The 20731-nt window shown below is 40.1% G+C and overlaps 1 protein-coding gene across 4 annotated transcripts in view; it reads left to right on the top strand.

Annotated features, from left to right (window-relative positions):
• shep (alan shepard) overlaps positions 1 to 20731 on the top strand; it is a 122124-nt gene that overhangs the window by 50782 nt on the left and 50611 nt on the right. For all 4 annotated transcript variants that reach the window (NM_168112.4, NM_001259707.1, NM_168111.4 and 1 more), the window contains one exon: positions 7878 to 8213. In NM_168112.4, the coding sequence (NP_729055.1) occupies positions 7995 to 8213 (219 nt within the window). In that variant the 5' untranslated portion in view covers positions 7878 to 7994. The remainder of the gene's footprint in view (positions 1 to 7877; positions 8214 to 20731) is intronic.

The following is a 20731-nucleotide window of genomic DNA, read 5'->3' as shown; positions in this document are numbered from 1 at the left end:
TTTTTGCACGGAAAAACCAACCAGACCGTGAGATTAAAGAAAAAAAAACAAAAACAAAAAAAACTGAAAAGTGGACAATCTTCTTCAAGGAACTCTGTCTGCTTTGAAATGCGATTCTTGTTTGGCTTTTGTGATGCGTATCATAATCGGAACCACCCGCCGCAAAACGCAAGTCATATCCGATTTAATAAGGGGATTGCGGTGTCTTCTGGATTTTTTCCATCAATTGTTTGCCATCATCGATTTGTTTACATTAAGCGGAAACCATTTGTTTACTTTGCCCTTGTGCTGCTGGTGGGTTTTTTTTTTATTTTGACGAAATGAAATTACATCCGCCAAACGTGTTTGGAATTCTAGTAAAAAGGGCAAAAATAACACAGGTATTTCAGAATTAGATGCCTTAGAAAAAAAATATACACAGGTGTTAAGAACTTCGTACTAAAATGCTAAAGCTGCAATTGTGTATTAAATTTAAAGTAAATAACCTAATTAAATGTTGTATTTATTGTTCGTTCTTAAAATTGCCTACAAAATAATTTCGAAACTGGCAATTTGATATTTATGGAATTTCCAACAGGCAAAAACCGCTGCCAACCTCTCGTGGCAATTACACATCCTAAATGGGCTAATTTTCACAGGCCTTGCAACTTTGCACACACTTGAGAAAATAATTTTCCAGTTGCCACTCGAAATGGAAAAGGCATAGCCGAAAATTATAATTAAATTTTGCGTTTTGCAAGTGGGTGGTGGGCGTTGGGTGCTAACTTAGCCGCTGCCACGCCCACTAGCCCCCCCTGTCTGCGGTTTTAGCGTTGAGCTCTGTATGACAGAGACGGAAAACCGCTAGACAAACGACCAAACAAGACAAATAAAAATAAAACACAATGTTGTTGCTGCTGCTGCTGCTGCTGTGGAGGAGTAGTTGCAAGGATGGATGGAAAATCTGCAGCTGGGGCTTTCCACTCAACGTGGGAGTTTGGAGGGCGAAGATTTATTGGCCGGGCCCAAAGGAGGATTACCCGAGCGACAGGATCCTTGTTACCATAAAGCCGCTTAAAGATTTTCATTCCCCACCACCACCCACAACAACAACAAAAAAAGCAAAAAGAAAACCCAGCGAGAAAGCAAAGGCGAAACAAAAGCCGTTTCGAAGACAAATGAAATAAGGAATAATTAATTTTATATGGTCCTGTTGTCGTTATTGTTGTTTGGTTTTTAATTCCGGATGGTAAAAACTTTAATTGGTTTGGCCGCTGATAAATTTACTTCATAATTTGTTCGCTCTTAATTGTTTCCAACGAGACGTTGGATAGTCTATATAAAATTACATAGCCTGCTCTTTGGCCATTGCGTTTGCAATGTGCGGCGTGTGCAGTAAAAATTCAATAAAAATACTCACTAAATATAAATGCAGCAGGCAGCAGCAGTTGCGGGGAGTGTTAAAAATTTTCATTAAAACTAAAATTACAATTTCGGTAGCGGCATAAAGTTGGCGAAGTGTGGGTGGCACGGGAATTTATGATGCTTACGTGACCGCTGAAAAGGGGGCTTAAATGATGGCTTAAATGAGTCGTGCCTGGCTGGCATAAGTTCACCGCTTCCGCCGTTTCATTACGCTCCTGCATTTGCCAGTTGCATTTGAATTTATTAACAAAAGTTGGCCCACGTCCAGTCGGTGGCAGGAAAACTACAAGTGAAATGTAATTTTACGGCTGGGCCTAAAATAAATAACAATTCGCAGGATGCCCAGGGAAATCGGCGTAACTCCGGCATGTGAATATTTCGAAATTATTTTCCATTGTCGAAAAAGAGCATTTTCCATTTGGGCAGCGAAAGGTTAAATTACCAAATTGCATTTGGCCAAGCGCACATACATGCATACATAATATATGGCATGGAAAATCGGTGTACGATTTCTGATGAAAGAAAATTAAGTTCCCCTTAGCTAAAAAAAAATTTTGCAACATGATGCAATTCAATTTGTTGTATGCTGTGAACAGACATCATTTAATAATCAAAAATAATTTTGGCAACAAACGTTTTTATAAGTAGCATTTTCTATTTGATTCAAATTTGTATTTTTTTGGAAACCCTTTTGTTTCTTTTGAAGGGTAACTCTTGGCCTAATGGCCTCTTGTTGAGTTTTGTTACATACAAATACAAATAAAATATAAGCATAAATAACCCGGAAAACATCTGTTTCCTAAGTTTTCTTTCCACGCCGTACAAAATCACTTAGTGCAAAAGTTTCTTCATTTTCCCCTCGATTTTTCCGCATTGTTTTGTTGTTTTGACTGCTGGTGCGCCGCCCCAAAGGCGTTAAAGGCTTAGACGTATTTTCTTCACCTAACACCCAAAATTTTCGGCCAAAAGAGTAAACCCCCCCCCCCTTTCGCCACGTTTTGACTGCTGGAAATGTAATTTTGTCGTAAATGTCATTTTTTATGTTGCTTCGTTCTTTTGTTGCCGTCGTCTGCAATTGTTTTTGCTGTGCGTTGTGTTGGCCCAGAAAAAAAAAGTCTATAAGAAATAAGCGCAAGAAAAATGTGTTCAAATCAGTGGCAGCTAAGCCTTTCCACCAAATTTCCCAACCCCTTCGACGGCATTTCAACTCGTTCATTTTATTGGATTTCTTGCTGCTTAAGACATTTTTTTTTCTTGTGCCCTGCTGGTTGTTACATTTAATGAAAATTTGTTGGCAACGTGAAAGGCGTGGAAAATTTTAAATTGATTATCGCACAGGCGGGGGCAAAAGGAAATATCCTGGCGGGGTTTTCCCTCACTGCATGAGCGCTGCGTCGGTTTTCCTTTTTTTTTTGTTTGAGATCTCCGCCTAATGTTGTCGAGCAATGTAATATATTATCGTTTATGATGTTAACATAAAACTTGCACGCTTCGCCGAGTGAATTGGTGGTTTGTGCTCGCTTTGGTGCTACTCAGCAGTACCTGGCCTCTTCCACTTTTATGCCTCACTTGCCACATGCTCATAAAATAAACGCCCCAAGATGGATTGCCTCCCCTTGGTCATCCATACATTCGTTTATCCATCCAAATGGTAATCTTGATCCCCTGGGAGCATATTCCCCGGTCCCTTTTTATCATTTGGCATAATGGCAATTGAAGAAATTTTTGATTTTCCTGTTTTATAGTCGTTTTTGTTAAGTAAAGGCCAGGTTTATGGTGCTATTTGCGAAATGAATTATAACATTGATTTTGTAGGAGTTTTAAGTTAAGTCAGAATTAATAAACTCAACTGATTTAATTCGATATTTTAATAAGATTGCAACTGTGATTAAGACTAAATTAATTTATATAAATTCACTGTTCAATTTGCAAAATGTTTGCATAAAATTTTCGAAGCAACAAATAGCAACAGAGTCGCCTACTCTGCCAAACAAATTTTTTATTTCATTTGCAATCTATGCATATTCATGCCCAACTCTTCCGCAGCGCAGAAAAAGTATAAATAAAATAATTTCGAAAAAAATATGCTTTCCCTGTTTTTTTTTTTTTTTTTTTGTTATAGAAAAATATGCAAAATAGGCAGGAAAAGTTGCATATCATATGCACTCATACACATGAAGGCAGTTTTGCACTGCGCCTCATTTTCATTTTTAGCTGCAGCTTTTCTTCTGCCGGCTGACTATTTTTAGCCCTCGAGTCGTTCGTATCCTTGTCTATATATTCCGCCCATTGCCACGCCCACTTCTCATCCCTTAAGCGCTTTCACTCGTGAATTTTTATGCGGAAAATGATGAAAATAAGAGAGGGCGAGTGGGTTGGGTGGACATGGGACAATACGAAAATTTAATTTACCGCATAGAATTAAAATAGGCAAAAGTCCGGAAAAAATAAGCGAAAATTTTGCGCCTGAAAGGCAGCAACAAAATGAAGAAAAATCCTTTTGTTTTCCGCTCTTGCGCCTACCCACGATGCCCCTCACCCTTCGCCCCATTTGCAAGCCCCTGGGAAAATTCCATGCCTCCCCTCCCCTGGGAAATTGTTGTTGCTGCCTACGTCACTGCCGTCGGTTTTAATTATGGAAAAAGTTTTTGCTTTATTTAGTTTAAACAATAAGTGGTTGGAAAATATGAATTATACAAAGAGACAGCAATGTTTGTGTGTTTGTGTGTGTGTGCGTCTGTCTATGAGTGTGTGCAAACATTTCTTGAGGAAAATGCAAATATTTTTTGTTTTATGCTTTTCCACCTTCGTCGTTTTTTGGTGCCTTTGCATGGCAAGTGAGTCGTGTGCCGAGTCCCAGTTTTGTTTGCAGTTTTTTATATATCTTCCATCTGCTATTCAACTAGTTTTTGCATTAAGTAATTTGAAAACGTTTTGAATGGGTTGAATTGTTCTCCAAACTTTTTAAAAAAGGGTTTAAAATTTAAAAACATGTTCAAAGTGGTTATTATACTTAATTGTTTTACTGAAGCGTGCATTCACATTCCTTTGCTGACTTCCATTTTCACAGAATTTCAATTAAAACACAATAAATACCTCGCATTTAAATGCTATGTCCTTAAAGTGTCTAGGAATTCAGAGCTTAACTCCCACCTCCTCATTTTTTTTTTGTTCGCATTATACCAGCTCACGTATTTCCATTGGCCCGCAGCAAAATCGAATTTGCGCATAAATTTTCGAAAAATGACAATAAAAATGACAAAGGCTCGTCGTCGTTGCCACGAAGCTACACCAGCAACAACGACCGCTAATCACAAAGCGTTTATCGGAGGATACCCGCCCCATGTAGCAACTCCGAAAAAGCCGAAAACCTCAAAAGACAACAGGCTACCCCGCCCATTTGCGTGCCTCCTGCCTCTCCACCTGTCAGTTGGTAATAAATTATTATCATTAATATTTTGCGCTTGATTTTGCCCCCAGGAAGGACGACCGTCGGATAACGGTCGAAAGGACCCAAACGAAACGTTTTTTGCATAAAAATTAAGCGAACACCAATAGCGGTGAACAGTTTTCGGGGTAATAGAATATAGAACAAAAGCGTCAACAGAAATGTTTGGGACACGACCAAGTTACTAGCAAGCAGAGCCTTTCGTGCACTTAAAATAATTGGAAATTGTGTAATATGAGAAGAAACTTGAGCAATTCAAAGTCAATACCATTTTGTAATTGGAAGATATTACTTAACACTACTACATTACTACAACAAATCTCTAAGCTTACATGTATTTTTCGGGTGTGTAAAAGGTGGCAACGCCTTTTGTTCTCTATATAAAGGCCAGTTTTTAAATCTAAAAAATGTTTAAACATATAATTTTTAGGCATATATACACTTATGCTAGTCATATAGTTTATTATTGAAGTACCGAAAATATTCGCAGTGTATCTGTGTGTGTGCGTGAGTCGGAAAAACTTTACAAACACCCTCGAAGTGCACGCGATAATGGCTCCCAATTTGGTAATTAATCACGTCCTCGTTTCTATTCTCGTGCCCCTTCCTCTCCAGAAACAAAAAAAAAAAACAGCCACAGCTGCCCATTAAGAGTGGAGCATGTAGGCCAGCCACCTCCTAGGCTTCATATTTTCCATTAGCTTTCCGCTTTACCTTTTATATACATACATCTATATATACACCTGTGTAAAGAAATTTTTCCAGCCGCCAGACGTCGTTGCAGTCAACGTTAAAATTAAGCGAATTTGAACGAACGATAAAATAATTACCTTTATGATTATTTTCGGTGGCCGTAAAGTTGGGGGCTATTTTGCTGAGCTGTGTACGTGTGTGTGTGCTTAGGGTGGGTGGGGCTTGGGTTCGATGTGCCAAACGTGTCTAATTTAGCGGCTTAAATTTATAGCATTTGTGCGCTTAAAATGTTTGGCTATTCCATTTTATGACCCACCGAAGGCAATTGATGGGTTGCAATGGCAATGGTGGTGTTTTTTGGCTGTCATGTTCTACAGCAAAATCGCAATAGATGGGGAAATGTGATGGCTGGAATGGATTTGGAGTCAACTTTTAAGGAAAATCTATGGCTAAATGCTTGCACCGAATTTCTGAAGCCTACTTTTCAGATGATTTTGCTGACAACAATGGTATTTAAGTTCGCTTGCATAACGCCATGAAAATTTGGGAGCTGAAAAAAATAATAATTATTTATTCATTGCTCTAATATTTATAGCTAAGCCATTTATTTGATTTTAGAAAGAACATGTTTGGTTTAAATAATTCGTCTCCTAGGAGTGATTCATTTTCAATGAGTAGTTTTCATTTTATTAGTTCAGAGCTTAGTAACCGAGTTGTTCATATTGCCTTCGCACCTTCATGTAGCCTGGCTTTAAAAAATCCAATTCTTCGACCTGAAGTTTATGTCAAAATGCTGTCACGCCTCCCTCGATTTTTCAATGCATATTTTCTCAGCCCTACGCTTTCACTCCATTTTTTCCACTTGGCAAACACACACGTCCACCAACACTCCAATTCGAATGGCAAACCATTATTACTCGTTCTCTGCCATTTAACTGCCAAATTACAGGCACCCACAGCTCAGCCTTCGTTCCCCGCGAAAACCGCATTCGAATTGCGTGCCCACGAAAATTAACTGAAAACGTGAAGCCGCATTTAAAAAAAAAAAAATACGAAAAACGTGTACTAAGTGAGAGGAGCATGCGGAAAAATAGGGTGAAAAACAAACTGAAAATCAAATATTTGCCATATTTTGCAATTGAAAAATCAGCGACAGCATGCAAGGCTTCAGTTGAATCCTTTTAGAAACCAGGACATACATGAGTTCCTTCCTACCTCGATCATGCCGAAAATAAAAATGGCGGAGCTCGTTTGTTTCCGGTTTTGTTGCATTTGTTTTCGCCATTTTTTTTTTTTTTTTTTTTTTTTTTTGTGGGGAGGGTGATATTTTCTTTTCGTTCTGTTTGTGCCACGAAAGATTCGACAAAACGACATCGAGAATCCCCAAAAACATCACATATTTCGCCTTGTATATTTCAGTGGCACATAAATTTTTATATGTGAACCACAGAGGCGGGTTTATTTGTGTTTATGCCAAGTGACCCCAAAGAACCGGTGAGGGAATGAGTGCGCCAAAAAAAATGGCCCAAAGCAACAAATGCATTTGCAATGCAAAACTGGAGCACACAACACACACTCACACAGGAAGCGACCCGGCAGCAAGGACACCCGGCGACTGTTGCATCTGTCCACGCCCACCGCCCGCCGCCCACTTCTCATGTGCTGCGCTCCATTCCACAGAAGTGGGAGTTGGGCGGGCATTATTTATGGCAGGCGTGTTTCTATAAAGATACCCTGTTATTTCTTTATGTGAAAACCTTTGAAGACTTAATAGAGAATTTTAAAGTGCTTGCCAAACTGCAGTGATTTTGATACCTCGATATTCTAATACTTTTTGATAAACATATTTGAACAACTTTTTTCTGCTTTTCTGGCTTGTAAAATTTTGAATACACTACAGAGTAGAGTATGCACTATATATGTATTTTCCAGTTTAACTTTCTATTATATTTTTGCAATGAGTGCGCAACTGGCACTCAATAAAACAAAATCTCCCTGCCATGATTCATGTGCACTGCCTACCTATCTGCCATGTGTGCATTAGAACGGATGTCATGGCGGTTTTTCTAGCGGTAAACAAAAGCCTTTCAGCGGAGCCGCAGATGGCGTTTTGCGGTTTTATTTACGCCAAAACAAAAAACCCGTGCACACCAGATTATTTATGCCGAAACTAAACCACAGAGTGGAAAGCCTGTTCCCTTCGATAGGCACTATAATGCTTTTTATAGAAACGGTACTAGCATTTCAAAGTGTTAAAAGATAAATAAATAAATAATACAATTATACAAATTTGCAATCGTTAAGAACCCAATTTCCTTTGTGGTTTTTTCAGGGGAGCTCGTCTAGCGCCGCCGCCGCACCTCTAACATCGCGCAGCGCCTTCCCCGGCGCCCCGCTCACCGCCTCAGCCGTCGCACTCAAGGGCGCTCTACCCCAGCGGCCACCGGCCATGACAAGTCCCGCAGCCGCTGCCGCTGGCGCCGCCCTGGCCGCCGGTGCACCTTATCGCGGTGCCGCCAGCTGGACCCCGCAGGGTTATGCCCCGGCCGCTGCCGCAGCCGCCGCTGCTGTTGCCCAGCAGGCAGCCTACCGCTATACGGCGCCGCTGCCCCAGCCGGCGTATGCCGCCTATACGCCGCACACGGCCACGACACCGGCCACAACCACGGTGAGTGTTCAATTCCATTAGTTATATGTATTATTTTAAATCACTTATAAAACTTAAATATTACTTATTATTCAAACATTGCATCCATTGATGTTACATGGTTTTTACATAAATATTGCTATGCCGCATTGTAAACAAATAACTTACAACAAACTCTTCGTTTTAATCGATTCCTCATTCCAACGAAACCCATTAACAAATGGCAAGATTGAAGAATCAGCAAAATTTCGCTCACGTAAAATGGGCCGAAAAATCCACTTTGATGAATTCTTCAATTCATGTCTAATGGTGCGCATAATCGAAAATTTATGTGCGTCCATCAGGAGGCAAATGGAACTCAAGTGTTTTTACACTTCCAAGAACTACCTTTATTAACTCGCTGCTCCGACTCTTGCTTGCTCCGACTTATTGATTGTCAAGTGTAGTTCCTCAGTTTGACAACCGATAGTAAAGGGAAGAAGTGGCTTGTCATTTATTGAAAACTGCTGAAGCAGCAATTTATTTATGGCACTCACTGTTTTCCCATTCAAACATGTTTGTGCTGCGTCGCTGCGATTCACATTTTTCGAGTTAAGAGGTATTTTGTGCTGCGATTCATATTTTTCTTTTCAATTCTAGCCACAGCTGCAGGTCCTTCCTCTGTGATTCTCATTCACTCTAGCTAAAGAGCGTTCCTCCATGATTGTCATCTCGTTTCACCAATAACGGACACTGCCCACGATTGTCATGCCCTCCACTTGCCAGCTGGCATTAATTTGCCTGGCCCTCGTTTTGATTTGTGTCCTATGATGAAGAAAAATAGAATCTACAGTCACAGCCAAGTCCTTTGGCAATCAATTAGCCCGTTTGTGGTTTTTCACACTCGGACATTCATCAAAGTCGAGTCATTTTCAATTTGAGAGTTTGAGAACAGGCGCAATATCAGCAGCATCATTAATAACGAACAATTAAGAATTTTCGTGGATAGGAGTTGACAAGTCGAAACGGCCGGCCTGTGTGCCAACGACTTAATCAGCATTATCTAGCTTCCACTCATTTCCCAGCTTTTTGCCTCCTCCACTTGCGAACTCCACTTGGGCTCAAAAGTTCACTGCTGTGCAAATATAATCCATGCCACAGCCCAAAAACCGAGAACGATTGATTCGACTGGGGGCTCCATCATGACGAATGATGTTCGCTGGCTGCTGCTGACAAATTTAGCAACCAACCCCGTCGTCACAGCTGTTATGTTCATAGCTATCTCTTTGGCAGCGTTTTCAATTTGATTTACAAATGATTTTCAATTCGGAGGCGGCTGAAGAAAAATTCGCAGCCTTTCAAGGAGTTTTTCTTGGTTCCTCTTTTAGTTTGCTGCCATCCCCCCTTTTTTTTTTTGTTGTTGGCCCGAAGGCAGAACAACTTCTAATAAATGCGCCGAAAAAGTGCTGAAAATAAACGAGCAAATAAATAACCAGTCACAAAACGAACGAACGAACTCGCGCCACCCCTTCAGGTAGTTTTCCTCGGAAAAATTCTTGCATTTTCCTCGGTTTTCGTGGCCTGCGGGCCATGCCACTCATGCCACCCACTTTTATTTCTATTTGCTTCGCTTCGCTCTTTTTGGCTCCATCCTCCTGCCAGCCAGGCATTCATTCATTCATTCAACGTCGTCAATGGCAGTTAAATAATCCAAGAAGGAAATGTATTTTTTGTGGGCGTCATCGTCATCGTAGTCCTCGTAGTTCTCGTAGTCCTTGTAGTGGTAGTCGTCTCCTGTTGTCCAGTTCCAGTTTCAGTTCGATGGCCATTAAAGCTGCATGCGAATGTTGCTCATAAATATAAAGTGCGGCTACTTATTTCGTTTTCCTTTTTTTTTTCCACGCTCCTGTATTTTATGAAAGGTTTTCCTGCCGGGGGGCCATAGATTATCGCTTTTGATTTGAGTGTCGTTAGCCCCACGGTGTCGCTTTCTGTGTTTACCCAAATTGTTTGGCTCGCCGAATGTTTGGATTAAAAGTGGTAGAAAAATTGAAGTGAAACTTCTTTAATTATAATTAGTTTTGTTTGCGATTGTTGCTAGGCAAAAGTTAGTAGATTCATGAATGCTGGGTTTACTTATGATCCTCTTTGTAACCAAAGTCTAATCATACTTACTGAAATGCTGCCTTTCTGGGTACCATTTTACTTATTTATCAGAGACGAGCATTATTATATGTAGTAGTTGGAAATACAATTTAGCCTAGTCCAAGCCTATATTTCCCCCATTATAATGCAGATTCCAATTCCAATTGTCTTCGGGCCCTATTCAAGTCGGTAGTTATTGAGTGGAAATGCGTTTGGTCCGAGAATACATAAGATTATAACCATCAACTGTGCTAGCACAAGCAGATGTCCTTCCTTCTGGCCGTTTCTTGAGCATTTTGTCATAACTAAAGAATGGAAATAAGAGGAAAATCCAGAGAAGACGTGATTACAATCGCAGGCAATGCAAGCTTTCTTCATTGCTATTCAATGTTCAGTTACATTTCCGTTCTGAGGACACGATATCTAACTTGGTTCCGCTCTCTTGGGCAGCTGTTTAGTTTTGCAATAACTATAAACATTAGTTTAATTTTAAACTAGTCCATGTATATTCAGTTGGCTCCTTTGAGATCTGCACACTTGAGAGCGTTTTGCTGCTTTCCTTCCGTTTTGCCCCAACTTGTTGAATTTGAATTGTGTTCCGTTGAGCGCAAGAAAAGCAGAAGACAGAAACGCATAAATGTAAATGTTATTCTTGTGCATTTTATTCCGTTTTATATTTTAATTATTTTTAGCTGCCAGCAGCAGTGGAATCGAGTTGGCTGCACAGGGCACACGCTCATCTCACGAGAAAATTCAATTTGTGTAGGTGGTTTTTGTTTTGCCCGAACATCAAGACAGTTGGACGCGTCTCTGGGCACTTTGGCTTCAAAAGCAATTATTGTTGAAATATTATTTACATATTCCACGTTCCATGCCTCGCTATCATCCTCGCCGCTCCTTCTTGCGCTGCCCAGCACTGGCTTGGCTCACGGGTCGTATGAGTGTTATGCAAATGTGTCGCAACTAAATGCAACATAATATATCATCAACTCTCGTTTTGGCATGCAAAGCTGGCAAACGAGAGTTATGAAATTTTCAATAGAAATGCGAATTTGTTCAAGCCGCATAAAAGGGATAAACGGGGTAATGGAAGAATAGAATTGAAAGTACTGGCTTAAACTTCACAGTTTGCATTTGAATATAAATTGAGTTATGCTGAAATGGTCAGAGACTTATGCCCTTCAAATTCAAATAGCTGTTCACTTTATACTGCAATATGATATATGCCATCTAAAGTACTTAATAAACACTTTTCCGACTATATGTTTTATTTGCTTTTCACACCTACACAACTATAAAATCAATTTAGCGCATAAAAAAATTTGCCAGCATTAAAATTCATTTAATACCATCCAACCGTTTTAAATCTGTAATCTGAATCTGGGTTTATGCTCATTTTACACAAATTCTTTTCAATTAACTACTGAAATCGAGCATTCAACCCCTTCAATCTGTGGTAAAACGTTTAATGCATATCATCCACAAAAGCAGAGCAGTAATATTTTTAAAATCATTTATCTCACATATTTAATATAAAATTAACATTTCGTTTTTGGGCATCTTAAATGAAATGTTTATCATACCATTTGTGCGAGTTGCACTTTTATTTAATTTCGTTACTCTCGTCGCTGCCTTTATTGTTTTTTCTACTGGACTTCACAATGACCGCATATAAATTCCACAACTGGTGCACATAAATCAACAAACATGCTCAATCAAAATTCCAGCTGGCCAAAGGGAAAAAAAGAGAAGTTTATTGGGGGATACGCGTATATTTATATAATGACCACAGAGAGAGAGAGGAAAATGGAGGCGTACACACGAACTGATGTAATCAATGAAAACACATTAAACTTTATTTACCAAAAAGGGGACAAATAACGAAAAGGCGTAGCGATTAAACCGGCGAGGGAAGCAGCTGTAATAGCAATGCAGGTAGGGAAAATCAGGAAAAGTTGTAAAAGCGGGAAAAAGCAGGAGAAACTATCTCGGGCTGCTGGATTAATTAAAAGTGCTGAGCTGGCAAAAGTGCAGAAAGGCAAACAGCGGAGAGAAATGCCGGACATAAAGCGATTAACTCAATAAAGCGTAAGCGTTAAAACAAAAGTGACAAAGTGCAGAAGTGCCACACGCCAACATTACCAGCACAAGGACACAGCGACACAGTGTCCTGCGAACAATGCAAATAAACAGGCAACGAAACTACGGCGAGAACAGGACAAAGGATCCCGCCCAGATCACGCATACGCCCCGTTGCCCGGCTGGTTGGATGGCTGGCTGGCCAAAAACAAGTGGGACGAAGGCCACAACAACCAACTCCGCCTGGACATGCCTTAACCAAGTGACCAAAAACATGAGGCTTCGACCCCATCCAGCAAAACAAACTAAAAGGAAGCGAGAAAAGCTTGGGAGAGATGGAAATAAAATCTATTTTTAAGATACATGGCTCTTACCACCAAACATATTTATAGTTAAATAATTTAAATTAAATTAAATGCCCCCTAAGCAATTAAAATCACAAAGAATCACAAAATAAAAATACCCTGGCTATTACCAAAACTTAAACGTCATAACTTTTCATTGCACAGTTTTAGACACCTGAGCGAGTAACTTTTGCAGCAGTTAGATATCATTAAGCGTGCTTGATAATTAGATACTGATATCACCCACTCACAAATTACCATTTATTTTGATGGGCATTTAAAATGAAACTGTTTCGAGCTCCGTTGCAATAGCATAGAAGCAAGTGTTCTGTTGCATCCTTAAAGCTGCGGTCTCCCTGGAATGGCAGCATCTGCCACAACAGCTGCCTGTGGCTAATGCAATGGGGCATTGGGCTCCAAGTTGTTGGCTTGGTCTGGGCAAATTATGGAACTTAACTGCAAGTGACAAGCCACTGCTGCTTTTTCAGTTCCAGCCGCTGGTGGTGATGTTGCTGCGGGGTGGCGAGCAGCGAGTTGCGACGTTGCTGCAACTGCGGCAATTGCCGCACGTGCCACGCATCCTGACATTTGGCGGCGGCCCACAAAAACTGGCCAACATTCGCGCTGACACTTGACATTTTGCAGCAGTCTTCTGCGTGGGTAGGAAGTTCAAAGTGCAGCCGACTCGAGGGTAATATTTCAATAAAAAAAAAAAAAAGAAAAAGAGGAGAAAAAATTGAAATGGAAGCCACAGATGCGGATGCAGTGGGGGCGTTTTTCCGGTGACCCCAAAAATGCTTAGTCGTTTTCCACCCACGCCAACCAACCCATGCCGTACTCGTCCAGTGTGGGTGTGTAATATTATCCACTTTGCTCTTCCTGTTGCTGCACTGCATCCGCAGGATTCCCTTGCCTTTTCCTCTTCAATTGTTCCCACGGAACAACTTTTTTTTCTTGTATTTCGGTAGCAATAAATTTGATTGCAATGCATTCGAGTGGCGGGCGATTCTTTTGCGGTTGGGAAGGGCGTACGGGCCGATAAATGTACGTATTTATTTATCGAAAATAATTATTTAAATTTTTAATGCTATGGATATTTCAATTAAGATGCAATTTAATTAATGACCGAGTTACGTGCAATTAAATGTGTGTAATTAAATGCGAAAAGCACTTGCGCACACATTTTATCAATCTTAGATAGTATTAAATTCATTTGAATTTAAAAAATAAGATTAGTAGTAAGAAATATGAAAATACCCCCTTGATACATTTGCATATCAAAGACAAATTATTATTTTACTAACTTAATCCCATTTCCAAATGTTATAATCCATTTTATGTTCAAGTTTGAAAGTATCCTTTACACAAAGTTTCCTTCAATTATTCCGAACATGTTATGCTATTAGCTTTGGCAAATCCAATATCAGACTATTACTTTGTGTTGGTTCTCCCGCTTTATTTTTTTTTTCGCCAACTCCCTACTCTTTAATGGAAAACCAAACGGAACAGGGGTGCAAAACCCCAGTTTTTCTTACTCCTTCGACTGCAGCTGACCGTTATAAATTGTCTGAAAGTCGCTTTACAAGGTTTTCGTATCATATTTTATTATTACGCGGTTTTCACGCCCTTTTCCTTACCCTTCCAACCCGCCGCCGGACTTTCTCGGACATCGATGCATTGCGTTAATTTTGTTTTCATACCCGGGGTTGAAAGCGGGGGAAAACCCCGTGTTACAACAATATTTTATGGCTGCTCGCAGATTTTCAGACCAGCGAGCAACAATTTTCCCTCCACCCAAAGAGTTATTGCAAAAGTTTTTCCTCTTCGTTGTGCAGTTTTTAAGCTTTTCCGATGGGGAATTTTTAAACTGCAGCAGTGAAAAACTTCGCTGGCTGTGGGATAAAAACAAAAATCTCTGACCTTTTTAAATACTTGATGTGGTGCTTACGAAAATCTGAGCTGGGGATTATCAAGGTCAGGCCTCGACTAGTTCATTTGAATTTCCCTTTATTTGCTAATTGCTTTTCCCATTCTGTTTTGTGTGTCGGAAAATATCTGTCAGGCACGAGACTTGAAAACATGCCACAAAAGGGAGCGAGTGAGTGTGGGTAGTCCGAAAAACCAGAGAAACCCCAGAGCAATGGCCAAGATATCCGATTTCAGAGTGCGGAGGTCGCCTTCTTGCCATTTGGTTGCTAATTAAGTTAGATGCATCTTTGTTGCATTACGCAAGCGAATCAAGTGCAACCGCAAAGTGCCAAGAGCGTGTCTAAACCGTTCTCCTATCTCCTCGCCCCCAAAATATCGCCCCATCATGCACATTGTGTAGAGCATTAATTATTTGCCAGTCTCTCGGAATTCCAGTTTCCACTCACAAGGATTCCAAGGACTTTAATTTGCCAGACGGCCCCGATATGCTTGGATCCAACAAACAATTGAAGCAGACCAGGCATAAATTACACTAGCTCAACACGTGATTGGGTGGAGCTTTCCTGTGGGAATGGTGTGTGGTGCAGATGGTAGTGGGCAATCGGTTGCCAGGACATTCAAGAGGGTCAACCCACAACCCACAACCCACTCACCTGGCTGGCCCTTTGTTGCCTGTGGTCATTGATTGTCTGCAATTTGCATTTTCAGACATGAACATTGCTCGCTGTGAAAAGGCGCGGGGGTGAATTCGGTGAAAATGGGGTGGATGGAATTTGGCTTGAAAACGGGGGAACCCCATAATGATGGAGTATTGTTTAGCCTTTGACAGGTTTCCGAAAGTGCGGTTGTCATGTGGAATCAAACGATGGCCCTTAAATTGCCTTTTTTTATACGCCCCTTTTGAAATTGAAAAGCAATAACTTGAATACAGTCTATAACAATACCTTTAAATTCTTATAAATCTAATAATGATAATTGCTTAGCGTAACGGCAAATTTCTTACAAATGATTGGTTTAAAACATGCTTTGTTTTCCGTTTACTTTAGAACGATTGACGAACTGTCGAGTTGATTGCACTGAAGTTGAAGTTTCAGTCGTGTAATGGCCGCTTCCATGGAATTAAATGAATAATTGAATGCGGCTCGTTGAGGAATCAAAAACAAAAGGGGGGTTAATGTGGAGTTTATGGGCACGAAGCCATAACAGCAATAAACTCGATAATTATACAATGGATTTTTCGTGGAAACAATTTCGAGGAGTCCAAGGATGGGGGAAAATTAAAAACAATTACAAATTATCATATGCATTTTTAAGCATTTCCTTTGGCCCGTCAATCAGTGAGAACTGGTACGCTTTCATTTAGAGGCCCTCAATCACGCATTCATTCCATCATTCATTCATTTACTCAGCTAGCCAGTCAGTCATTCAGGCATATGATGATGCATTGAATGCCAGGAAAAGGAGCAAAAACTCATTGAATGCCTGCTGTTCCTCATCTCCTTTCACTTTGACTTTGGCCCAGAGTTTTCCATATTTCCATTTCCACTCCCCACTTTTTCCATTCCCATTCATCCGCACGCTGTGCATTCACAGGGAAATGAACATCAGCTGCAAACGGAGAGCGGGAATTATACAAAAACAAAGGAAAAAAAAACTATGCTCGGCGAAGAGCATTGTTATAGAAACAAAAAGTAAAGAAAAGCGGCAAAGGAAAACGAGCACATGAGTAAAAGTAAAGCAAAAAAAAAAAAAAGAAAATAAAAAGAAGAAAATGCGAGCGGATGAAACACTGAAATTAATTTCCATTAATATGGTAGAGTGTTTGTGAGTGTCCTACAGTGCGTATGGGTAATTTGAGTGATTCTCTCTCTATGTGTGTGTGTGTGTGTGTGCGGGAGTGGAAAGCTTCTGTTGCGGAAGTAGAATTTTCTTAATTGCCATTTTAATTGCAGTCATCGAAATGAAGCACTGAGAGTGCTGAAATGCCAGCAAAATGGCCCGAAATTAATCGGCATCAAGTGGTGAGCATTTGCCATTTTATTTTCTGTTGAAAATGTGTACTTTGGTAAATTATTGAGGTTATTCAAACATCAATATGAAGTTTTTAAAACACAAATAGTTCTCTTCAATAGTTTACAAAAAATATACACCTTCATTATTATATTTTAAACGAATGTTGATTTTATAAATGTAAAGAAAATCTTAATTATCAATTACGGCAATATTAATGGAATAAATAAATGATACATTTTAAAAAATCGACATTATCGAGTAAAGCAATTTCAATGGTATAAATGCAACTTGGCTGCCGGCTAAATGAACGGAACTCAACCAAAATGGATTCTGACCAAGTGAACATTTTCACGTTACCACTTTGCCCCACGGGAAACCGAAATTTATATTTAATTTGCAATTGTTTGCAGCGCAGCGCAGCAAACCAAAACCGAACCAAAAAAAAAAAAAAAAAGAAATCTCGCATGTAAATTCAATTCGATTACCAAGTGGCATAGAAGTGAAATGCTTCATCCAGTGCTTTTTCCCCAGCGGCACGAGGGGGCAAATGGAAATATCAGACAATCCATTAGATGTGGCAGAACTTTATGCGTGGCTGATCAAAATGTTTCCCATCCCATCGGACCACTTAATATTCCATGGCAACGGACAGCGCGTAGGTAGTCAATATTCGACATTCACAATATTTCGCATGGCCATGGCCGTCAAAAAATGGCAAAAAACAAAAGATGAGATGCGAGCGAAACCAATTTGTGCTCATTGGGGAGCAAAATTCATGGCGCTTAGCATTTGAATTAGGGCGCCAGTGCGATGGGGGGCGTGGCCATGGGACTACTACCGGATTTACGAAACAAAAAAAAAAAATGGAAAGCTAACAAACCAGAAAATCCGTGATTATTTATTAATTTGGCAAATTATTCATGCGACGCGCCATCACAAATCTGCTTAGTTGAGTGTTAGTTCGATGGGAGGCCTTGTGGGTTGGGTAGCTGGTGGTTACAGCTAAAAAAGGGGGAGGGAATGGGCGGATGACAGGTGCGGAGAGGGGAAGTCAGCTTGCATTTGCTACGTGCGCTCAGCCATTGTCTGTGTAAATCCCCCTTCTTCTATATGTGTGTGTGTGTGGGGAGTCCCTAAAGTTGTTGCTAGTTTGTAATATGCCAGATTTCAGTTTAAGTTGCAGTGTGACAAATCGTATCGTAAAAAACGGTGCTATACATATTTTATTTTCAATACCTACAGATTAACCATAAATCCATAAAAAATTAATGTGCAAGAGAGCAAAAATACATAGAGTAGTTGCTTTAAAGTTCGCAGTTTCCAATAACTTTCAACCACTGTGCAATTTAGCAGCTTTCAAACTTGCCTTGGACGAATGCAGTTCGAAATAAACTTTTTTTTATTTCGGATTTTAGGGTTGTGGGATTCCCCCGTGGCCATGGGGGGCGTGGCCCTTGAGGGCACAATTTTCCCGCTGCAGTTTGGGACAAACTTTCCGTTGCAGTGATTTATCAAAAACTTTGGGGCCAAACAAAATTTATTTACAGCAAACCCAAAAAAAAAAGAAAGCAGGAAATTTAAAAATACTGTAAAAATTTATTTCGTAATAAATCGCAATACAAGTCGATTAGTGTGATTCCCCAGCGATGGCGAGATTTTGCATTTGTTGGATGCAAATGTAACTAAACCATTGCCAATGATTGAAATCCGTTTTTTTTTCATTACTCTTTGAGTGAGCTGAAATTTATTTGCTAATTTATTTTATTGCCAAACTAATTAATCAAACCGCTGAGTACTTAAGTGGGTGGCACTCCACCCATTGATGCACGCAGGCAGGCAGGTGTAAATATTTATGTAAAAACTTGCCATAATTAAGCAGACATCGAGTCCCATTTCGCAGTGGCTCTTCATAAATGAACACACACATGTGTGTGCATTTCGCATTCTGGCATAAATTCACATATGAACGAGTTTAAATACAAATACTAGTTTTAGAATTTTCCTAACCAAATATAATTTCCATTCATTTAATTAAAAAGTAGGAGGGCTTTTTGAACAGAGATTGAAAGAGACACAGAGTGGAGAACTGCTACTAATGGCATTAATCTACATTTTTCACATAAATCAATAAACAGTCATTTGGGCAATTAAAGTGTTGCATGGCAACCCTGCTCGTTCGCCCCCAGCCTGCCACGCCCACTCATTGTTTTAGGCCCAGCAAAATGGCATAAATCAAACTTAACAGCTGCAAGCGATGGGCCCAAAGGATGAAGGACATGAAATGGGGAATTTTGTGTGGGGCTAAGCAAATAGCCAAAACTAAAGTTTAACTCGGCCGAAATGCTGTATATATTCGTGTTTGTATGCGTGTGTGTGTGTGCGTTTAAATTGTTTGTTTGTTCATGTGTATATGTGTTTAGTTAGCATTTACATCAAATTATTTTGTTTGTCAGGCTGTGGTGGCAACGCCTCTCCTTTGTCCTTCCGCCCCCATTTTGCTCCTGTGTGAATTGTTTTGGGCCAAGGATGAGGATATTTGTGTGTGCATTCTGCTGCACTTGCAGTTGAATAATTGTTTCATTCCAGCTGTTTTGTTTAATTTTCTATGCCCAGTATTGTCTAAACGCCTAAACAAATTGCAGATTGCGAAGGGCATTGATTAAAGCAATCTAATGTATACATACTTATAGTATAAGTGCCTATCTTCTTATTCAACACACTTTTTGTGATTATGTTATTATCAATTTAAATGCTTTCTGAAATGAAACTTGATATGGCGCCCTAAGTTATTTGTTTCTTTTTGTTGCTTAAGTTACAAATCTGAATTGTCTGTCGACGCAATTCCCACATCGCCTGGTCAGTAGTTGTCATGCAAATTCGACTTGAACCAAACTTGAGAAACCATAAACTATAAACCTCCTATCTATCATCAAGAAAACTTTGGTTTGCAAACCCATCACTAACCATTGAAGCCAGCCCCAACCCCGCCTTCTTTTCAATCCTCCGGCGACCACTTCCTGTTTTGTCAACTGCAAACTTTAACATTGCATTTAGACAATTGCTCTGGCAATGTATGCTCGAATATAAAACTAAAACTATTTATGTATGTCCTGCCGTACATATATTGCCCCGTTTCAAATCCCCCATGTTGGCTGCCCATAAATATATGTGGTAGTCGAAGGGGCACTACTGCTATACTGTGTGTAACCCCCTTAACATATATTGCCGGCAAACTTTTCAATTACGTTGGGGTAATTCTAAACTTTGCTGCTGGAAAAAAAGAAAAGAAATTCCAATAAGGAATACAAATCCCTGCGGCGCTTAAATCTATTTATGTCGCTGCTTCTACTATTTCCACAAAATGCTGCTTGTGCCGCACAGTTCCCGTTACTCGTTGCGGTCAGCTGAAGTTGGGGTCAGTTTTGGTACAGTGAAAACTTGTGGCGTGTCCACTGAAACGATAGAACTTTGTGGCTGGAAGAAGTTTAATGCACTGGCAAAAGTATAAAACCAAATGCAAGAAATTGTACAATTTCCGTTTGTTAGTTCGAGATTTGCTTTGCACTTATAATTCCCAAGTTTTTTTTCCATAAAATTGTTTTTTGCTTATTAAAGTTCTTGCAGTGCATTCCTGGCTATGTTCCTTTTAACCAGAACCTCCATAAAGATCCGTGGGGTTTTCCTCCATTTCGCTTTTAATCTTGTTGGTGCGTTCATATTTTTTAATTGGCTGACCAACATTGAAGTAGTGCCTCCCGCACATTTCATCTGGCTCTCTGCGCACCCACTTCCACTTCCGTTTCCGCCTATTACTCCCAGGCAAAGTCCGTTAAGCGGATTTAAAATGCAATCTGCCAATCGCCGCCTATCCCCATCCCTCTCTCGCCCCCGCTCCATCCCGCTCGCACGATTCTTTGGGGTTTCTCTGTTTTTTATGGCTGCGTAAATTGAATTTCGACTGCAATGGATGCACAAATTAATTGCCGGCGTGTTAACCTCGAAATTTCTTGTACGCTCAGCTCCAAAAACCAGCAACAAATATTGTTCAGA

The sequence above is a fragment of the Drosophila melanogaster genome, chromosome 3L, assembly GCF_000001215.4.
Source record: "Drosophila melanogaster chromosome 3L".
Lineage (NCBI taxonomy): Eukaryota > Metazoa > Arthropoda > Insecta > Diptera > Drosophilidae > Drosophila > Drosophila melanogaster.
This window is presented reverse-complemented; position numbering and strand designations above follow the sequence as displayed.